The following is an 18,353-nucleotide window of genomic DNA, read 5'->3' as shown; positions in this document are numbered from 1 at the left end:
AAGAATCATCATTTTTAATAATTGCAAATTTTTTTTTGGGGCCTTCCTACTGACATATATAACTAGTGCGTCCAAAGCTGTAAGCTTAGTCACGTAGAGAGTTGATTTTAACTAACAGAATATGAATATGAGAAAAAAGTATATGAAGTTATACCCTTTTCAATTATTCAATTACTAATATCCCTTTTGATACATTTATATAGTTAACCTTCCCTCTCCTACTCCAATATAACATACTGCTTGAATAAAAATCATGAGTGCTGGACTGGAAATAATAAACATAAAAGACCTATCGTCACTATAACGCCCAAAGGTTGTATCTGAAAGAGGTAATCGCTAAAGACTTTGTGCTAACCTGTTCTCAAAGGGAAGATAGGCATGATAATGTGGATTAGGAGGATTGATGCATGATTGAACCTACATTGCTCTGTTGATCCTCCATTTGAATGCAGCTAAGCAAATGCTTTGTGGCAGTTATCCACTCAAAATTCTAGACACTTTTGACGCCAGTCTTCATCTATTATGTATATTAATAGATTGTCGTTTTTCTTTTATTTTTAAGTATTCAATTTTTCATTTCAGGAAACCAGGGAAAAGTTTAGCAACAAGAGGACCCGCTGAGAAAGCTGCAGAAACTCTTTTTCCTAGTGGTGCGCCGACAAAAGGCAATATAAGAAGACGTCTGCTGCTTGATACTATGTTCTTTGAAAAAGTCACTGATTTGTTTTCAACTGGTGAAATTGGAGCAGATCTCCTTGGAACGAATTTCCAAATTAGCAAGGTAATACAACTTCCTATCATGCGACCAAAAATAACAATGAACCTATATATATATAATATATATATATATATATATATATATATATATATATATATATATATATATAAAATAAATATATATATATATATATATATATATATATCTATATATATAAAAATAAGTTGTCTGTCTGTGGATGGATGGATGGATGTGTCAGGTGACGTCACCTGAAAAAACTGGATTAGGTGACGTCAAAACTGAAAAAACTAAAAAAAGGCAAAAACTACAAAAAAAAACTAAAAACTAATAAAAAAAATAAAAAAGCTAAAAAACTAAAAAAACTATAAAGGTAAAAACCAATAAAAAACTAAAAAAAAACTGAAAAAACTAAAAAAAGGCAAAAACTACAAAAAAAACTAAAAACTAATAAAAAAAGTAAAAAAGCTAAAAAACTAAAAAAACTAAAAAAACTAAAAAAAGGTAAAAAACTAAAAAAAATAAAAAATAAAAAAAAAACTAAAAAAAAGGAAAAAACTGAAAAATAAGCTAAAATAAAGGTAAAAACCAATAAAAAACTAAAAAAAAAAAGGAAAAAACTAATAAATGACGACACTCAAAGAGAAAGCGACCAGGACAAAAGGAATGTTCGATTAGCAATCAACAAAGCACCGGGACACAGGGAGTATAAATGACGACCAGGACATAAGTAAAAAAAAAAAAACTATCTATATATATAAAAACTAAAAAAAATAAAAAATAAAAAAAAACTAAAAAAAAGGAAAAAACTGAAAAATAAGCTAAAATAAAGGTAAAAACCAATAAAAAACTAAAAAAAAAAGGAAAAAACTAATAAATGACGACACTCAAAGAGAAAGCGACCAGGACAAAAGGAATGTTCGATTAGCAATCAACAAAGCACCGGGACACAGGGAGTATAAATGACGACCAGGACATAAGTAAAAAAAAAAAACTATCTATATATATAAAAATAAGTTGTTTGTGGATCTGTGGATCGTGGATCAGGTGACGTCACCTGAAAAAACTGGATCAGGTGACGTCAAAACTGAAAAAACTAAAAAAAGGCAAAAACTACAAAAAAAACTAAAAACTAATAAAAAAAATAAAAAAGCTAAAAAACTAAAAAAACTAAAAAAAGGCAAAAACTACAAAAAAAACTAAAAACTAATAAAAAAGCTAAAAAACTAAAAAAACTAAAAAAAAGGCAAAAACTACAAAAAAACTAAAAACTAATAAAAAAAATAAAAAAGCTAAAAAACTAAAAAAACTAAAAAAAGGTAAAAAACTAAAAAATAAATAACGACCGGGACACAGGGACACAACTACAACGGGGACACCGGGGGAAACAGGGGGATATAAATGACGACCGGGACAAAAAAACTAAAAAGAAATAAAAACTAAAAACTAATAAAAAAAACTAAAAAATCTAAAAATCTAAATAAGCTAAAAAAGAAAAAAAAAGGAAAAAAATAAAGGAGAAAAACAAAACTAAAAAACGAATGTATATACAGACCGGGACACCGGGATACAAATGATGACCGGGACCCGGGACACAGGGAATATAAATGACGACCGGGACACAGGGACACAACTACAACGGGGACACCGGGGGAAACAGGGGGATAACCTGACAATCTATTTATATGCAAAGACAATGGGACAGCAAAGAATGTTGTATATTCGCAAGTTTTACGTAGTTAAAACCATATATATATATATATCTATATTCACAGGTGGGACATAGGGACACAACTACAATGGCGCGTAACTATTATGGCGCGTAACGACTTACGCGCGCGGGGGGGCTTGGGGGGGGCGCGAAGCGCCCCCACCAACTAGGTGTTGGGGTGGCGCGAAGCGCCACCCCAACAGCTAGTATATATATATATATATATATATATATATATATATATATATATATATATATATATATATATATATATGTTTGCATGCTTGGTACGTAAAATTTTTTTCTAACATCAATGTTAGAATGAACACTGAAAAATTGAAAAACATTGAAAAAGGTAGAATGTTACCAAAAAGCAAAACCAGGCTTGCGGTTCAAAGAGAAATGGCCAGATTAAGAATGTGCAATTTACGTCAACGAAGGCGTGTCGAGGAACTACCAGAGCAACGCGAAACCAGACTTGCTTCTGAAAGAGAAAGTAAAAAAAGAAGGCGTGCCGAGGAATCAAAAGAACAGCAGGGAAACAGGCTTGAGGCTGATAGAGAAAGTAAGAAAAGAAAGCGTGCCGAGGAATCAGAGCAATCTGAAAGTTATCGCCTGGCATTCAGGTACAACCGAGTCGATGATTATAGCTTGAGTAGATGTGTTCAAATCGGGACAATGTCTAAAATTTGTCCCTATTGCAAGGCCTTGAAATTCAATGGTGAAACAATGGGAATGTGTTGCGCCTCAGGAAAAGTTAAACTTCCTCTATTGGCTGCACCACCAGAGCCATTGAAGACTTTCCTTACTGGAAATACGTCAGAATCTAAGCGTTTTTTGTCAAAAATCAGACAATACAACTCATGTTTCCAAATGACGTCGTTTGGAGCCCAAATCGAAAATCCAGATCAATTTATGTCTACTTTCAAAGTAAAAGGGCAAATTTATCATAAAGCAGGGTCCCTTCTACCATTCTCAGGCGAGAATCATAAATTTTTACAATTGTACTTCATCAGTGATAGAAATTCTGAATTGAATGCACGTTGCGAAATTTCTCCCAACGTTGAAAGGACAATCGTTTCCCAATTGCAACATCTTTTCCACGAAAATAATAAGTTAGTGCGTCTGTTCAAAACAGCCATCGATTTGATGCCTACTGATACTCATAAAATTGTTATTTCCGCTGACAAAACGCCTCCTGGCCAATGGCACGCGACTTGCCGTAAAAAAAAAACAATGGAAAACCTAATAGATGCCACAATCTTGACAGGGCCTTATGAGGGTGAGGCTGTTCTTATTCCTCGCATTCCCATGATTCCAACGGATCTGCTTTTTCAATTTAAAAGATTGCAATTCCCAATTCGATTAGCATTTGCAACCACCATCAACAAAGCTCAAGGGCAATCACTAGAAAAATGCGGTATAGATCTTAATACAGATTGCTTTACCAATGTACAATTGTATGTTGCATCTTTGAGGGTCGGTAAACCTGACAATCTATTTATACGCACAGACAATGGGACAGCGAAGACTGTTGTATATTCACAAGTTTTACGTAGTTAATTTGTATTGTATCTATCTATCTATCTACCTATATAAAAACGAGTTGTGTGTATGCATGTTTGTTTGTTTGTAAAAAGAGCGTTTGCATATGACGTCATTATTAGTACATACGGCTTTGTATATGGACAGACGATGGGAAAGCCAAGAATGTTGTATATTCGCAATTTTTACGTAGTTTGAAACACATATATAAATCTATCTATATTCACAGGTGGGACACAGGGACACAACTACAATGGCGCGTAACTAATATGGCGCGTAACGACTTACGCGCGCGGGGGGGCTTGGGGGGGCGCGAAGCGCCCCACCAACTAGGTGTTGGGGTGGCGCGAAGCGCCACCCCAACAGCTAGTATATATATATATATATACTAGCTGTTGGGGTGGCGCTTCGCGCCACCCCAACACCTAGTTGGTGGGGCGCTTCGCGCCCCCCCCAAGCCCCCCCGCGCGCGTAAGTCGTTACGCGCCATATTAGTTATGCGCCATTGTAGTTGTGTCCCTGTGTCCCACCTGTGAATATAGATAGATTTATATATGTGTTTCAAACTACGCAAAAATTGCGAATAAACAACATTCTTGGCTTTCCCATTGTCTGTGCATATGCAAAGCCGTATGTACTAATAATGACGTCATATACAAACGCTCTTTTTACAAACAAACAAACATGCATCCACATAACTCGTTTTTATATAGATAGATACAATACAAATTAACTGCGTAAAACTTGCGAATAAACAACATTCTTCGCTGTCCAATTGTCGCTGCATATAAATACATTGTCAGGTTTACCGACCCTCGAACATGCAACGTACAATTGTCCATGGGAAAAACAATCAGGATTAAGATCTATACCACATTTTTCTAATGATTGACCTTGAGCTTTGTTAATGGTGATTGCAAATACTAATCGAATTGGGAATTGCAATCTTTTAAATTGAAAAAGCAGATCCGTTGGAATCATGGGAATGCGAGGAATAAGAACAGCCTCACCCTCATAAGGCCCTGTCAAGATTGTGGCCTCTATTAGGTTTTCCATTGTTTTTTTTTACGGCAAGTCGCGTGCCATTGCAAAGCTTTGGTGGGTTGATATTTCTTAAAAGTATTATTGGTACGCCTATTTTTAGTTGTAGCACGTGTGGTGGAAACCCTGAAGGATCTATGGAATTTAAAAATTCAGATGGATAATTAACCGCTTCATTTGGTTCCAAAACTGTGTCGACTGACTTGTAAAGGACTGCCTGGTCTCGAATCTTGTTCAAAACAATATTGTTGATTTCGTGGACGTCTATATTTTTGGGTGCGAGAATCGCTCTTTCACTTAGCCATTTATTATTTTTATAATTTTTTAGAATATTCAGAAATACTTTTTCAATCAATTCATTTTTGGACGTCACTAAATTACAGAAATCAGCAGGTAGTTGTATACGTCCTGAAATTGAGTCTACTGTTTGACCAGAGTCATCGTTTTGCAATCGGACACGCATATTTGTAGTTAATTTTAATATTTTTACGTGTGCCTATAAATTAGATTTTTTTAGGCAAGCATTCATTTCGTCTGCAGGAGTTAAACTACGTAAAAATTGCGAATATACAACATTCTTGGCTTTCCCATTGTCTCTGCATATACAAAGCCGTATGTACTAATAATGACATCATATGCAAACGCTCTTTTCACAAACAAACAAACATGCATACATACAACTCGTTTTTATATAGATAGATAGATAGATAGATAGATAAAATACAAATTAACTGCGTAAAACTTGCGAATATACAACATTCTTCGCTGTCCAATTGTTGCTGCATATAAATAGATTGTCAGGTTTACCGACCCTCGAACATGCAACGTACAATTGTCAATGGGAAAAACAATCAGTATTAAGATCTATACCACATTTTTCTAATGATTGACCTTGAGCTTTGTTAATGGTGATTGCAAATGCTAATCGAATTGGGAATTGCAATCTTTTAAATTGAAAAGGCAGATCCGTTGGAATCTTGGGAATGCGAGGAATAAGAACAGCCTCACCCTCAAAAGGCCCTGTCAAAATTGTGGCCTCTATTAGGTTTTCCATTGTTTTTTTTACGGCAGGTCGAGTGCCATAACAAAGCTTTGGTGGGTTTATATTTCTTAAAAGTATTATTGGTAGGCCTATTTTTAGTTGTAGCACGTGTGGTGGAAACCCTGAGAATAATATCTCGAGGTAAAAACTGATCACCGACCATTACGATGGCCACTTCGTCGATAGTTGGAGCATTGTATCTACGCACATGTTGGCCAGGAGGCGTTTTGTCAGCGGAAATAACAATTTTATGCGTATAAGTAGGCATCAAATCGATGGCTGTTTTGAACAGACGCACTAAATTATTATTTTCGTGGAAAAGATGTTGTAATTGGGAAACGATTGTCCTTTCAATGTTGGGAGAAATTTCGCAACGTGCATTCAATTCAGAATTTCTATCACTGATGAAGTACAATTGTAAAAATTTATGATTCTCGCCTGAGAATGGTAGAAGAGACCCTGCTCTATGATAAATTTGCCCTTTTACTTTGAAAGTAGACATAAATTGATCTGGATTTTCAATTTGGGCTCCAAACGACGTCATTTGGAAACATGAGTTGTATTTTCTGATTCATTTATATTCCTTATGTCCCGGTCGTCATTTATATCCCCCTGTTTTATATCCCGCTTATTTTTCAGTTTTTTCCTTTTTTTAGTTTTTTTTACTTTTTTAATTCTTTTAGTTTTTACGTTTTTTAGTTTTTTTTAGTTTTTTAGATGAATTTTTTTTTTTAGTTTTTTACCTTTTTTTCGTTATAGTTTTTATTGGTTTTTACCTTTTTTTAGCTTTTTATCTTTTTTATTTTTTTTTATTTTTATTTTTAATTTTATTAGTATTCTTTTTCTCTTCTATTTTTCATTTTTCCTTTTTTTTAGTTTTTTTTTAGTTTTTAGTTTTTTAAGTTTTTTCCTTTTTTTAGTTTCTTTAGTTTTTTTAGTTTTTCGGCTTTTTTATTTTTTTATTAGTTTTTAGTTTTTTTGTAGTTTTTGCCTTTTTTTAGTTTTTTTAGTTTTTTCAGTTTTTTTTTTAGTTTTTAGTTTTTTACCTTTTTTAGCCTAACCAGGATTTGAACCTGGGACCTTCATTCTCCGTTCTGACACCCTCTCTCACCGAGTGACTACTCCAGCATGTTCATTTTGGTGTTTTAAATGGTATATTATTAACCAAATTAATGTGTTTTACAATATACTAAGCATCGTCATAACAAAAATGACGGCAACTAATTTCATGACGTCAGCCGAAACATGACGTCACCTGATCCACAGATCCACAGACCCACAGACAGACAGACAACTTATTTTTATATATATAGATAGATACAGTTTCTTCTTTAGTTTTTTTGTCTTTTTTAGTTTTTACTTTTTTTTAGTTTCTTCTTTTTATTGATTTGTTTTCTTCAATTTGTCAATGTTCATCTTTACGCGCCAAGCATGCTAAAGCTCCAACAATTTATATTAAACCTCAAAATTTGGGGTATCTGTTTTAAGGTTTTCCAATTACTTTAATCTATTGTCAAAATATATTGAAATATTTGTGCGATTCCCAGTTTTTTTTTAGTTTTTTCTTTTTTTTTAGTTTTTTAGCTTTTTTAGTTTTTTTTTTAGTTTTTTATCTTTTTTATTTTTTTACGTTTTTTCTTTTTAGGTTTTTTCTTTTTTTAATTTTTTTAATTTTAATTTTTTTTTTAGTTTTTTCTTTTTAGTTTTTTTTTAGTTTTTTACCATTTTTCTTTTTTCGAATTACTTTAATCTATTGTCAAAATATTTCGAAATATTTATGCAATTTCCAGTTTTTACATTCTAGTTTGTTTTCTTTTATATATATAGAAGATATAATCTGGCGTAACGGACAGACAACTTATTTTTATATATATAGATATATATATATATATATATATATATACTAGCTGTTGGGGTGGCGCTTCGCGCCACCCCAACACCTAGTTGGTGGGGGCGCTTCGCGCCCCCCCAAGCCCCCCCGCGCGCGTAAGTCGTTACGCGCCATATTAGTTACGCGCCATTGTAGTTGTGTCCCTATGTCCCACCTGTGAATATAGATATAGATATATATATATATATATATATATATATATATATATATATATATATATATATATATATATATATATATATATATATATATATATATATATATATGTTTTTAACTACGTAAAACTTGCGAATATACAACATTCTTTGCTGTCCCATTGTATGTGCATATAAGTAGATTGTCAGGTTTACCGACTCTTGAACATGCAACATATAATGGTCCATGGGAAAACAATCCGTATTCAGATCTATACCTCATGATTCTAATGATTGCCCTTGAGCTTTTTTGATGGTGATTGCTAATCGACCATTCCCTGAGTCGCCATCGTCATTTATATATCCCCCTGTGCACCCCGGCGTCCCCTTTGTAGTTATGTTCCTGTGTCCCGGTCGTCATTTATATTCCCTGTGTCCCGGTCGTCATTTGTGTCCCGGTGTTCCAGTCTGTGATTTCTCTTTGAGTGTCCCGGGCGTCATTTATATTCCTTGTGTCCCGGTGTCCCGGTCGTCATTTATATCCCCCTGTGCCCCCCGGCGTCCCCATTGTAGTTGTGTCCCTGTGTCCCGGTCGTCATTTATATTCCCTGTGTCCCGGTCGTCATTTGTATCCCGGTGTCCCGGTCTGTATATACATTCGTTTTTTAGTTTTGTTTTTCTCCTTTATTTTTTTCCTTTTTCTTTTTTTTCTTTTTTAGTTTATTTAGATTTTTAGATTTTTTAGTTTTTTTATTAGTTTTTAGTTTTTTTGTAGTTTTTACCATTTTTTTAGTTTTTTTAGCTTTTTTTTTTACTTATGTCCTGGTCGTCATTTATACTCCCTGTGTCCCGGTCGTCATTTGTGTCTCGGTGCTTTGTTGATTGCTAATTTATATTATATTTATATTTATATTTTTTATATTTATTAATATTTTTTTAGTTTTCTTTTTCTCTTATTTTTCAGTTTTTTCCTTTTTTTTAGTTTTTTCTTTTTTAGTTTTTAGTTTTTTTTGTTTTTTACCTTTTTTTAGTTTTTTTTAGTTTTTTTAGTTTTTTAGCTTTTGTAGTTTTTTTATTAGTTTTTAGTTTTTTTTTAGTTTTTGCCTTTTTTTAGTTTTTTCAGTTTTTTTAGTTTTTAGTTTTTTACCTTTTTTTAGTTTTTTTTAATTTTTTAGCTTTTTTAGTTTTTTTTCTTTTTAGTTTTTTTTGTAGTTTTTACCTTTTTTAGTTTTTTTTCTTCTTTTGTATTAGTGTGAAATAATTCAGACGTCATATGCGGACAAACACGACGTCACTCGACAGACAGACATAACCCACAAACAACTTATTTTTATATATATTTATTCATATTTTTTTAGTTTTCTTTTTCTCTTTTATTTTTCAGTTTTTTCCTTTTTTTTAGTTTTTTCTTTTTTAATTTTTGTTTTTTTTTAGTTTTTTACCTTTTTTAGTTTTTTTTAGTTTTTTTAGTTTTTTAGCTTTTTTAGTTTTTTTATTAGTTTTTATTTTTTTTGTAGTTTTTGCCTTTTTTTATTTTTTTCAGTTTTTTTTTAGTTATTAGATTTTTACCTTTTTTTAGTTTTTTTTAGTTTTTTAGCTTTTTTAGTTTTTTTTTCTTTTTAGTTTTTTTTTGTAGTTTTTACCTTTTTTAGTTTTTTTCTTCTTTTGTATTAGTGTGAAATAATTCAGACGTCATATGCGAACAAACATGACGTCACCTGATCCATCCACAGATCCACACACAGACAACTTATTTTTATATATATAGATTTATATTTTTTATATTTATTAATATTTTTTTAGTTTTCTTTTTCTCTTATTTTTCAGTTTTTTCCTTTTTTTAGTTTTTTCTTTTTTAGTTTTTAGTTTTTTTTTGTTTTTTACCTTTTTTTAGTTTTTTTAGTTTTTTTAGTTTTTTAGCTTTTGTAGTTTTTTTATTAGTTTTTAGTTTTTTTTTTAGTTTTTGCCTTTTTTTAGTTTTTTCAGTTTTTTTTAGTTTTTAGTTTTTTACCTTTTTTTAGTTTTTTTTAGTTTTTTAGCTTTTTTAGTTTTTTTTCTTTTTAGTTTTTTTTTGTAGTTTTTACCTTTTTTAGTTTTTTTTCTTCTTTTGTATTAGTGTGAAATAATTCAGACGTCATATGCGGACAAACACGACGTCACTCGACAGACAGACAGACAGACATAACCCACAAACAACTTATTTTTATATATATTTATTCATATTTTTTTAGTTTTCTTTTTCTCTTTTATTTTTCAGTTTTTTCCTTTTTTTTAGTTTTTTTCTTTTTTAGTTTTTAGTTTTTTTTAGTTTTTTACCTTTTTTTAGTTTTTTTTAGTTTTTTTAGTTTTTTAGCTTTTTTAGTTTTTTTATTAGTTTTTATTTTTTTTGTAGTTTTTGCCTTTTTTTATTTTTTTCAGTTTTTTTTTAGTTATTAGATTTTTACCTTTTTTTAGTTTTTTTTAGTTTTTTAGCTTTTTTAGTTTTTTTTTCTTTTTAGTTTTTTTTGTAGTTTTTACCTTTTTTAGTTTTTTTCTTCTTTTGTATTAGTGTGAAATAATTCAGACGTCATATGCGAACAAACATGACGTCACCTGATCCATCCACAGATCCACACACAGACAACTTATTTTTATATATATAGATATAGATACAGTTTCATTTCAGTTTTTTTTCTTTTTTAGTTTTTTCTTTTCTTAGTTTTTTTCTTTTTTAGTTTTTCTTTTTTAAGTTTCTTCTTTTTATTGATTTGTTTTCTTCAATTTGTCAATGTTCATTCTAATATTGACACTTGAAAAAATCTTTACGTGCCAAGCAAGCTAAAGCTCCAACAATTTATAATAAACCTCAAAATTTGGGGTATCCGTTTTAAGATTTTCGAATTACCTTAATCTTTTGTCAAAATATATTGAAATATTTGTGCAATTCCCAGTTTTTTTTAGTTTTTTCTTTTTTTAGTTGTTTAGCTTTTTTTTAGTTTTTTCTTTTTAGTTTTTTACCTTTTTATTTTTTTATTTTTTTTACATTTTTCTTTTTAAGTTTTTTCTTTTTTAACTTTTTTTAATTTTTATATTTTTTTTAGTTTTTTCTTTTTATTTTTTTTTAGTTTTTTGCCATTTTTCTTTTTTCAGTTTTCTTTTTCTTCTTTATTTTCAGACGTCATATGCAAACCCTCAATACAAAAATACATACAACTTATTTTTATACGTTTTTTATTTTTCTTTTTTTAATTTTTTTAATTTTTGATTTTTTTTTTAGTTTTTTTTTTTAGTTTTTTTTTTTTAGTTTTTTACCATTTTTCTTTTTTCGAATTACTTTAATCTATTGTCAAAATATTTCGAAATATTTATGCAATTTCCAGTTTTTACATTCTAGTTTGTTTTCTTTTATATATATAGAAGATATAATCTGGCGTAATGGACAGACAACTTATTTTTATATAGATAGATATACACTTACATTATAATGCGAACTTTAAAACTAAAAATGTTTTTTTTAAAAACTTTGTAAAACAGCCATAGCATCCTTACTTCAATGAAGTTCAACCAGGACTAATAAATAAAACGATGTGAGATGATAAATTCATTCAAACGAAATAAAATAATTAAATACAAGCTTTCAAAGTAAGTCTTGATTTTTTGGCAGCTAGTCTCAAAGGTCTTTTTGTAACGGGTTCAATACTATTGTAAATTGGTTTAGAAAAATATTTTGTTTTTTGGCAAGGGTTGTAAGTTATGCCCAGGGCATATAAGGTTTTTATGGAACGGGTAATTGTATAAACTTTGTATCGGATGGAGCTCATTTGATTGGAAGTCGGAAGTTTTAGTGCCCTTTTTAAGAGTCAAAAGCCCCCCTCCATGCCTATTATTCCCCAAAACTTATCCGATCGAAATTTTAAGATAGCCATTTTGTTCAGCATTGTTGAAAGTTCTAGTATTGGGGATGTCAACCTCCCCACAATCGTGAGGATAAGGGCTGTACGTTAGGCAATTATTTCATTGTTTACACATAGTATACGTTATTGAGAAAGTTATGCATGTTTGAGCTTTACTTTCCAAGAAGACAAAGAGTATTCAGGCGAGCCTTTGAGAGAATTTTGAGGGGTGTTGAACTAAATCAAAACACGTTCTGTGTATACGGACTCTGAAAAGGGCACAACATAGGGATAACTGAGTATATTAATTTGGAAAATTCGGGGAATGATACGGGAGATGATCAAAAAGGCAATATTTACATGCAATCACTACTACAACTACCACAACTACTGCTAACACACTAATCCATTTACAGTATTAAGGGGAAATTTGAACTAAATCAAAAGACGCTATGTGCATGCACATTGTGAAAATAGCGTATCTCAAGAGTTGATTTGGTTATCAAGCTGAAACTTTCAGATAACACTTAAAGAGGAAGATCATCGCACCAATAGGCAATATGTTCACACTACTGCTAATACTACTGTTAGTACTACATTTACTACTACTACTACTTCAATTGCAACTACTTTTAGAGCTAAGAGCATTGAGATGAAAATTTTAAAAAATATATGAACATACAGATTTCAAAAAGTTTTGAGGGGGGAAGATGCATTGAATCAGAACACGCCCTGTGTATGCAAATATGCAATTTGGTCTGTGAAGTTGAAACCAACAGGGCTTGCTGTGAGGAATGTTGAACTAACCAAAAGAAAATATTTGCATCCTAGTGCTACTGCTTTTACTCATACGATTGCTACTGTTACTATTATTACTACTTCTATTACTACTACTGCCGCTAAAGCTTCGGCAACTACAAATAATTTTACAGCTACTACTGCTACTGTTATTAAAACTAAGGATAATAGGTGAAAAATTTGGGATATGTAGATACTCTATGAAACTAAATCGAAAACACACAATGTCCGCACAGGTTGTCAGGCAGACACATCAGAAATGCTACAGGAATGGTTGACATTCAGCCAAAACTTTCAGCCAAAACTAAAAAAAGAAAAAAACTAAAAAAGAAAAAATTAAAAAGGAAGAGAAAACATATCTATCTTCTATTGAAAAAGAAAACTGAAAAAAGAAAAAAGGTAAAAAACTAAAAAAAAAACAAAAAAAAACAAAAAAATAAAAAAAAACCTTAAAACAGATACCCAAAATTTTGAGGTTTATTATAAATTGTTGAGCTTTAGCATGCTTGGCACGTAAAGATTTTTCCAAGTGTCAATGTTAGAATGAACATTGACAAATTGAAAAACTTTGAAAAAGATTAAAAAAGAAAAAAATTAAGCATGTTTGTTTTTTTTATATGTTTTAGGGTTTGCATATGACGTCTTAAAAAAAAGAAAAACCTAAAAAGAAAAAAAAACTAAAAAAAAGAAAAAACTAAAAAGAAAAAAGCTAAAAAAACTAAAAAAGCTACAAAACTAAAATATAGAAAAAACTAAAAATGAAAAAAAATTAAAGCATGTTTGTATTGTATTGTATCAGATTAACAACGCTTCTTGACTGCTAAGGTCCCTGCGTCGGCCCTGCAGTGCATTGCTACAGCATGATTCGATCTCCAGGTCCTGTATTAAAGCATGTTTGTTTTTTTGTATGTTTGAGGGTTTGCATATGACATCTGAAAAATAAAGAAGAAAACGAAAACTAAAAATAAAGAAAAATGTAAAAACTAAAAAAAAAAAACTAAAAAGAAAAAAGCTACAAAGCTAAAAAAAAAGAAAAACTAAAAAAGAAAAAAAATGAAAAAAAAGAAAAACAAAAAAAGAAAAACTGAAAAAAAGAAAAAACTGAAAAAAAAAGAAAAACTAAAAAAACTAAAAAAGAAAACAAGTCAATAAAAAGAAGAAACTAAAAAAAAAGAAAAACTAAAAAAGGAAAACACTGAGAAAAGAAAAAACTAAAAAAGAAAAAAACTTAAAAAGAAACTATATATATATATATATATATATATATATATATATATATATATATATATATATATATATATATATATATATATATATATATATATATATAAATAAGTTGTATATATGCATGTTTGTTTGTTTGTGGGTTTGCATGTGAGGTCATTATAAGTATATAAGGCTTTGTAAATGACGTTATTATAGGATGACACTACAGACCGGGACACTCAAAAGAGAAATTACAGACAGGGACACCGGGACAAAAATGACAACCGGGACAGAGGGAATATAAATGACGACCTGGACAGTCAAAGAGAAATTACAGACTGGGATACCGGGACACAAATGACGACCGGGACACAGGGAATATAAATGACGACCGGGACACTCAAAGAGAAATTACAGATAGGGACACCGGGACACAAATGACAACCGGGACAGAGGGAATATAAATGACGACCGGGACAGTCAAAGAGAAATTGCAGACTGGGATACCGGGACACAAATGACGACCGGGACACAGGGACACAACTACAACTGGGACACCGGGGGGCACAGGGGGATATATAAATGACGACGGGGACACAGGGAATGTTCGATTAGCAATCACCATCAACAAAGCTCAAGGGCAATCGTTAGAAAAATGAGGTATAAATCTGAATACGGATTGTTTTCCCATGGACAATTATATGTTGCATGTTCAAGAGTCGGATTGGTCTTGTCATGTGTGTTGGTCTAGATTGTTCATTTGTCCTCAAGTTATTATGAAACTACTTAAAACGGCTTTTGTAAATAGACTAATTATGATTGGTATTTTATAACGTGCTATGCTCCTTACATAATGTCACATGCGTCATAGATATAAAAACGATACATTGACTCCTGGGGGGAGGGGGGTGATGTAATTCATTCTCTTGAAATGTATTTATAAATATGACGTCAGTCATATGATTATTCTTGTCCATCATGTTTCTTGTGTAGTTTTGCCTGCCTAAATTATATACACTAAAAACGATACAATCACTACGAGGCATATACGACGTGTGTATGCTTTTCGAATGTATTCATAAATATGACGTCATTCAAATAAACATTTTTTTCCAAAATTAAATCTCCTAAAGAATTTTCTTGAACTTATGACTTACCTATGTAGATTGATCTTTTAGGCTAAAATGTGTCAGGATGCCAGTTTAAAAAAATATGGAACCTTTTTCTAGAAAAATTAATAAATACATGCACGATTCCACTCCAAAGTGGAGCACCTTAGCTACGCTTAAACTGGGAGTTAAACTGAGATAGACGTCCGTGATGACTTGAATTGACTCCAAGAGTAATACCAGTTGATGTTCGCTTTCGCCTGCATTAACATCAAACTAACTAATGAGTGATTGTGCTGTACAGTATAAGTATATACGTTGCTTCTACTGTGTTATGATGAGATAGTGATTGACTTGTTGGAAAATTTCGTGGATGAACATCATGATCGTGAGAAGCGTAGAGGGCAATTGAAGGAATTTGTTGTAAATTTCACTAGCCAGTTACAACATTTGTCTGATAACTTTAAAACGGGAAGAATTAGTACGTTTGTCTCAAAAAGGCAGTTAATAACCAGTGATTTAAATATTTTGAATGTTGTACCTTCAAATTATAAGATTAAATTTGAGACAGCACCATGGAAAGCTTTTAAAACAAAGAGCTGAAGTTTTACTTTTGAAGAATTGTATGTTATAAAGAAAGAAGTTGATATTTTATACATAAAGATGCTATTGTCGAAGATCCGAGTTCAGAACAAAGGAAATACTTTGTATTTCTCCCGTTTTTGCGGTCCCGATGAAAAATGGTTTTTTCTCAATTTATTCTGAATATTAAAGAGTTAAACAAAAGCGTTGAATACCACCATTTTAAAATGGAAACTTTTAGTCTGCGGTTCTCTTAATGGCAAAATTATTACATGACCTCCGTTGACCTTGTCGATGTTTACTATTCATGTCTTGTTGATCTTGATGATCTGATGTGGCTTTGGTTGAAGAAGATTATTGCTAGCCTTAAATGCCAAATTGGTTGTCAGGATCCCAAGGGTTGTTACAAGATATATGAAACCAGTCTTCTCCCTACTTTGACAAAGGGTATTCATCCGTTGTTTAATTGGATAATTCAGCTTTTGTGGGAAGTTTATTTTCAGAATGTCAAAACAGCATTCATACAACATTGACATCACTGTTAGAATTGAGGGTTTGTCTTTCAACTGAAAAATTCAAGTCAACAAGTAGAATTTCTGGGTTTTCTGTTAGATTCGCAATCAATGCGTATTTTCCTGCCGTAAATAAAAACTCAAAAAGTTTGGGATACCGTTTCAAAACTTCTTAGTCCAGAGTCGACTACGATTCAAGAATTGGCCAAAACTCGAGGTGTTCTTGTTTCAACCTTCCCAACAGTGGATAGTGGTCGAAGAACAAATCATTGCTCTTGGAGCCTCGAGTTTCAATCTCGTGCTTGATATAGCTCTCAGAGCACTGAAATTAGTTCTAGGAACGCAAGATCTAGCTCATTGAGCCCACAAATAGGTTCTAAAATCCCCCAGAACTGGCTCTGCGTGCCCCATAAGAAATCTATGATCAAAGAAATGCCAGAAAACAGAAAGCTTCTCCGGAAAAGCACAAAGACAAAAGATTAAGACAAAGTACGTCAAATGACTCTCTATTTAAAAGGTTTCTAAGAATGTTACCAAGGAAGGTCTCAAGATCCGGGAAAAACTTGCCAAATTTACAAACAGAGCTATACCTGAGTCTCTGGAAATAAAGAAGCTGAAGGATTTATTTGAGTGCCACACTAGGACTGTAAATATCAATAAAATTGACGTTTCCAAAGTTAACAGTAAAATTTGGGCCACTTTCTCATCTTGGGCTAAACAGAGGGATGCTAAGGCACTTCAAATGCAGCGGGCTATTGCTCACTGAACCTTTTATTTTTTAGAGGCAGCAAATGCGATTCTTTAGCTTGAAAATCATGGTATCAAAGAAAAGGTTGTCAAAAGCCTAACAGATACAGTTCAGATGCTTGGCCTCACCGATTATGATCTCAGTCTAAAAACCTCATTCGATGATATTCGAAGTGAGTCCAGATCCCATGGTAGCATCAGCTTTATGTGCTCCTGAGGTCAAAGTGACGAAGTTTCTTTTTGGCAAGGATGCTGCCAAAACATCATCCAAAGCCAAATTCGTGATGGCTTTGGAAGAATCATTTGGAAGACCAAAAACTTGGAAAGGGTGACCGTTATTGCCACTGACAGAATGACGCTCCCCGTCCAAACTATCGCAGAAATTAGGGCCTTTATCCGGAAAGCGGAGTAGTTAAGTGCTCAAGCACTAAAACACATGCAATTTTGCGGCCAAGATAACTTTAACATCCGATGTGAGTTTGGAAATGCAATAGTGGTTGGATATCCTCAATCATTCCTCTAAAGCAATTGAGCCTAGATTAGTTGACAAAAATTTGTTTGTGAAGATACATCAAAACTAGGCTGGGCATCTGTGGATTAATATTCCATAAAAACGGTCATGGGCGAATGGTCCTCAGAAGAAAAGGGATTTGACATCTATGTTTTAGAAACAAAAGCTGTTCATTTGGGATTAAACAGCTTTGTTCAGAATAGCAAAGACATGCATCCAACCTTCCCAACAGTGGATAGTGGTCGAAGAACAAATCATTGCTTTTGGAGCCTTGAGTTTCGAACTCGTACTTGATGGCTCTCGGAGTCCTGAAATTAGTTCTAGGAACGCAAGATCTAGCTCACGGAGCCACAAAAAAAGGCTGTATTCAGACAATAAAACCGCAGTAGCTTATATAAATAAAAAAAGAGGATTAAAATCTGAGTTTTGTAATTATTTCGTAACTAAGATTTGGCAGCTGGTTTTGCAGGATAAGGGTGGTTATCTGCTAAATGTATGCCTGGAGTGAAGTATCACGAAAATTTGATAATGAAAAATATGGAAATTGAATGTTTAAATCTATGAATTCTTTGGTATCCCAGTCGTATTTGTTTGCAACTAGTTAAAGTTTTCAGATTGAACCATTTGTTTTTTGGAAACCAGATGCAGAATGTTTTTTTGTAGATGCAATTGCAACGAGCCGGAAGCTTCATTTCTTCTATGCATTCTCCCATTTAGTTTGCTTCTGAATAGCCTTCAGAAAGCAGATACGAATCAGGCAACTGGTATTTTGATCTTTCCAAACTGGACCACATAAGTCTAATATTCGTTAATATTAAGGCTTTTAGTATGAATTCCCATACTTCTACCAGATAATATTTTTATTTTGTCTCTGCTACAGAAGCCGACTTTGAACCATCCATTGTCGAAGACGTTA

General features: G+C 32.1%; 1 protein-coding gene across 2 annotated transcripts in view; it reads left to right on the top strand.

Moving 5' to 3' along the window:
• Positions 1–18,353, top strand: part of LOC136028239 (uncharacterized) — a 37,115-nt gene that overhangs the window by 6,370 nt on the left and 12,392 nt on the right. For both annotated transcript variants that reach the window (XM_065705967.1, XM_065705968.1), the window contains exon 3: positions 583–781. In XM_065705967.1, the coding sequence (XP_065562039.1) occupies positions 583–781 (199 nt within the window). The remainder of the gene's footprint in view (positions 1–582; positions 782–18,353) is intronic.

Source organism: Artemia franciscana, chromosome 6, assembly GCF_032884065.1.
Source record: "Artemia franciscana chromosome 6, ASM3288406v1, whole genome shotgun sequence".
In the NCBI taxonomy this organism is placed as follows: domain Eukaryota; kingdom Metazoa; phylum Arthropoda; class Branchiopoda; order Anostraca; family Artemiidae; genus Artemia; species Artemia franciscana.
Note: the sequence above shows the minus strand (reverse complement) of the source record. Positions and strands in the feature narration are given on the sequence as shown.